Source organism: Hypomesus transpacificus, chromosome 8, assembly GCF_021917145.1.
Source record: "Hypomesus transpacificus isolate Combined female chromosome 8, fHypTra1, whole genome shotgun sequence".
In the NCBI taxonomy this organism is placed as follows: Eukaryota; Metazoa; Chordata; class Actinopteri; order Osmeriformes; family Osmeridae; genus Hypomesus; species Hypomesus transpacificus.
In genome coordinates, this window is record NC_061067.1 from 4,715,783 (window position 1) to 4,719,948 (window position 4,166).

The 4,166-nt window shown below is 47.1% G+C and overlaps 1 protein-coding gene across 1 annotated transcript; it reads right to left on the bottom strand.

Moving 5' to 3' along the window:
- Nucleotides 1-377: 377 nt before the first annotated feature.
- ccr9b (chemokine (C-C motif) receptor 9b) lies at nucleotides 378-3,953 on the bottom strand. Its single transcript, XM_047024374.1, has 3 exons — nucleotides 3,847-3,953; nucleotides 3,583-3,641; nucleotides 378-2,190 (listed from the first exon to the last, which is right to left on the bottom strand). Exons 2-3 carry the CDS (start codon nucleotides 3,634-3,636, stop codon nucleotides 1,144-1,146), a joined length of 1,101 nt encoding a protein of 366 aa, XP_046880330.1. The 5' UTR covers nucleotides 3,637-3,641; nucleotides 3,847-3,953; the 3' UTR covers nucleotides 378-1,143.
- Between the last annotated feature and the right edge of the window lie 213 nt (nucleotides 3,954-4,166).

Consider the following 4,166-nt stretch of genomic DNA (forward strand, 5'->3'; position numbering starts at 1 on the left):
TTTAATAAAACCAAACTCATAGTGAAAGTCTTGTGGAAGAAGCAACCCACATTCACAACCGTTTCCTACCACAGACAGTACGTTAGACCATAGAAAACACACATCAGCTTTCTCTTACCTAAGAAAGTAAGAAGTCAAATCTGTTTAAATTCATTAACTAAATGATTTGGAACAACACATTTCAGGTGAAGTATTGAGTCACAACTCTCAGACTAAATGTCCTTCTCCCAGTTTTTGGTGCCAGGGGACTGACAAGGCCTGTCTGGGTTCTTTTGTTCTTCTGATCTGATAATGGCTAACTCCTGGGTTCTCCTTGTGTTTCTTAAAGCAGAGACTAAGACACCACAATCTTGAAAAGTCCAATAAAACAGAAAGAGTGAATATTTTACTTATTTCTTTATTGTTTTTCTTCTTCTGTGGTCCACACATTGTTTTCAGGTGCCTCTACAATACACACAGCTAACACTGAGAGTATAATGATAGTATCAATCAAAACACAAACACACAAATAATGAGCTTCTACACTAATCAACCTATATACAGCAATGTACAGTTTATACAAGGACTGAATTATTTTGGTGTATCACGTGTGTTGAATGTCGAATGACCTCAATGTGAAACAAAGACAGATCTGCAGCTATAAATGGTGGGGAGTACAATTTAAGTACTCCTATGTAAGTCTGAAGAGGAGAGTAAGGATGTACTCGCAGGTGGAGATTATGTCGGGGGGGGGGGGGGCAGGGGGGATGCAGACATACCATGGGTCAAAACATAAATTGGTACATTCTCCAGTTGATCATGTAATGATCCACAATGTAGTAGTTTCTAGATGTCAGTCCACTTGGTATGCATGATATGCAGTAAAACTAGACAGTTGTCATTGTGATACACCCGAATGATTAAAGGAGTGCATGCAGAGGAGTAGCAGCAGCACATTGTACTGTATCTTTCTAAGACAAAAGGGATAGTGGACATGACCCCCCAGAAGATAAACCAACCATGAGATCTTTGTGAAGGGCGGGGCATGAAGATGACAAGCCAGGAAGCCATTCCATCAGGATGGGTGGGGGGGGGAGGAGGAGTCCAGGGAAGTTCCTTGACTATGGGAGGGGGGGGGGGGGGAGGGGGGCTCGTAGGGAGCAGTTACAAGGAGAGTGCGGGGGTGCTCTCTGTGTCTGACATGACGGAGGGGCGTTTGGGGACGGTCTTGCTGAGGCTCCCCTGGCTCCCCAGGGCGCAGCTGCATCGCTTCAGCATGCTCACCAGGTCCCGGCGGAAACGCACCCCGATGAACACGTAGAGCAGGGGGTTGATGCAGGCGTGGGTGTATGCCAGGCTCTTGGCCACCTGGCCGGCCACGTCAAACTGCTTGACCAGACTGCAATCGGTGATGGTGATGTTGGCAGCCTGGGACGCCTCGATCACCAGCAGGCTGTTGTACGGCAGCTGGGAGAGGACAAACACAGCCACGACGGCCAAGATGACGCGCAGGGCCTTGTGCTTCTCGAAACTGCGGGCCTGCATCAGGGTCTTGACGATGACAGAGTAGCAGAGTGTCATCACCAGGAGAGGAAGGCAGAAGCCCATGCAGATCTGCAGGGACAGAACCAGGATCTTGGTCCGGTTGTGCAGGTTCTCCCCGTAGACCATCGTGCAGAAGGAGAGGTCTTGCTGACCCTTCTTCAGCTGGGCGAAGATGAACTCGGGCAGGGCCAGGAGAGTGGAGATGGTCCACACGCCCAGACAGGCCAGCTTGCTGTAGAAGAGGCGTTTGCCCTTCAGGTTGTGGGCTTTGGTGACCTGGACGATGGAGATGTAGCGGTCCACACTGATGCAGGTGAGCAGGAGCATGCTGCTGAAGAAGTTGATCTTGTAGACGGCCGACATCACCTTGCAGAAGCCCAGGCCAAACTCCCAGCCCTTCAGGGCGTCCGCCGCCCAGAAGGGGAGCGTGCCCAGGAACAGGAGGTCGGCCACGGCCAGGTTGAGAAGGTACATGTCCGTCATGGTCTTCAGACGGTGGCGGACCGTCGTGTAGATCCACACCACCATCAGGTTACCCACGGCGCCCAGCACGAAGATGACCCAGAAGAGCGGGGGCTCGTACTGAGCACGGAAGTCCCGTACCCAACTTTTGTCACACAACCCTGTTGGGAAGCTCTTGTCATAGTCGTCAGTGTACCCTGAGCCCTGCAAACACAAACCAACCACAGGACAGAGTCATTTATGCAACTCTCTTGAGTGGGTGCTGTCATGTGCTTAGTAACAGTTCACAAGTTCTGAGTTCTGAGTTACTTCATATGAGCTTTGATGCCAAAACGACAAGGGGCTTCTCACCATCTGTATACTGTTTGCCTCTGATAACGGATCATGAATCTCTGACAGTTTTGCAGTTCCCTGATGTTTCCTGTCTACAGTGTGGCTCTGTGCAAGCGCAGAGAACCGCGTTCTCTGACATCATCAGGCACAGCCAGTGACGCTCCAGCCTCGCCAGACGGCTCCCTCCTCTCAGGCACAGGTGTGAGAAACCACACCGCTGTGCCCACTTCCTGTACTTACCCGTGCCAGGATGGAGGGGTGCTGGTGTGTGTGTGTGAGGGGAGAAAGGGGGGGAGGGGGGGTAACAATTCCGAGGGGCTCCAGAGAACTGGAGGGGGGCTTAGCACGTCAAAGATACCCAAACTGTCAAACGTAACAAAGATGTGTGAGCGAAGAGGGGGAGAAAGGGGGTGGTGGGCGAGATAACAGTAGATTTCTTTCCACGCTCAGTGGAAATGTTGCTGCTGTTGCCTCTTGTGACCTTTGCTGTTGCTATGGTTTTCTACGGAGATGTGAGTTCTGATAAACATGTTACAGTGAGGCTCCAATCCAAATGTGCACCCTGCTAAATGCTTATTTGCACATGCAGAGCCTGTAGTCTGTGATTCTCGCTATTCAATTGCCGTCTTAGTACATTGACAATGCTAATTTTAACATGTGAATTTGTAATATTAATAACAATAATAATGTAAGAAATTTAAGTTATTGAGATGCAATTGTTGAACTGTAGTACACTGTAGTACTGTATTACTTTCTGCTCGAAGCCTTGTATCTGATTTGTGGTTCCAATGTTCAGTCGCGATTACATTAATGTAATTACTGCTGTGTTTCTTCATGTTGTCTCCTCTGTTTCACCAAGCAGTCAGAGCGTTACCTAAACACAACCCCGTGCTGCTGACTGTAAACACCCACCAGATGAAGCTGGGATCTACTGTGAAACTTCCACTCTTTTGAAGTGTGGCACCGTGTGACCAAGAACACACCAGACCTTCCATACACAGACAGTTCTGAGAACCGCACTACCCAGGTGAGGCACTCTGCCTCGACTACCATGCCTAATTATCTGGATGAAGTGCAAAATGCCATATCCGACAGTGGACAGGAGTCAGTTTGTGAAAGCAATAGTATCAAATAACAAAGAAAACAAAGTTGATCTGGTGTTGCCGTAGAGACAGTGAAATACATTAGCCCACAGTCAGGTTCAAAATATTTGGTTTAATCTTCAGACACACAATGTTTTAGTTTTAACAGCATTGTACTCACAAACTCTTCGGTTATTGGCTCTTCTGTTGTGTATTCAATAAATTGCTCTGCCATTTTACCTGTGGGTGTTGTAAATAAAAATCGGATTTATGCTTATATCAACTTACACTTTATGCATTTTAGTGATTTGAGGATTTTTGACTTGATAAACCACACTTAATGATAAGTGTAATTTACAACAGAGTGGCAACATAAAATGTGTCATATTTTGATGAAACAGAATTTGCTCCAAAAAAGCAGATATAGAGAAAAATGCAGTCTTACCCAGCCTATGGTCAGACAATAGGCAATATGTGTCAGTGTTGAGTGTGTTTTCCTCAGTGTGAAGTCTCTGTCTCTGGTGAATATCACTACCTGGCTCATCTTCTACAGCTTTTATAGTTCCAACTTTACCACGGCGTCACGTGCTCTGCACTGTCTGCTGTGGTCTGGCATGTTTTTTTTCACATAGAAGCAGGCTACTTGTAGTAAACACTCATATGATACGATCATTGTTCTTGGTGGAAGTCTGTTCGACCAAAATATCTGTCTATGGTGACTCTCACTTCTGTTTTGTTGTTGTTGTTTGTATTAGCTACAATTTT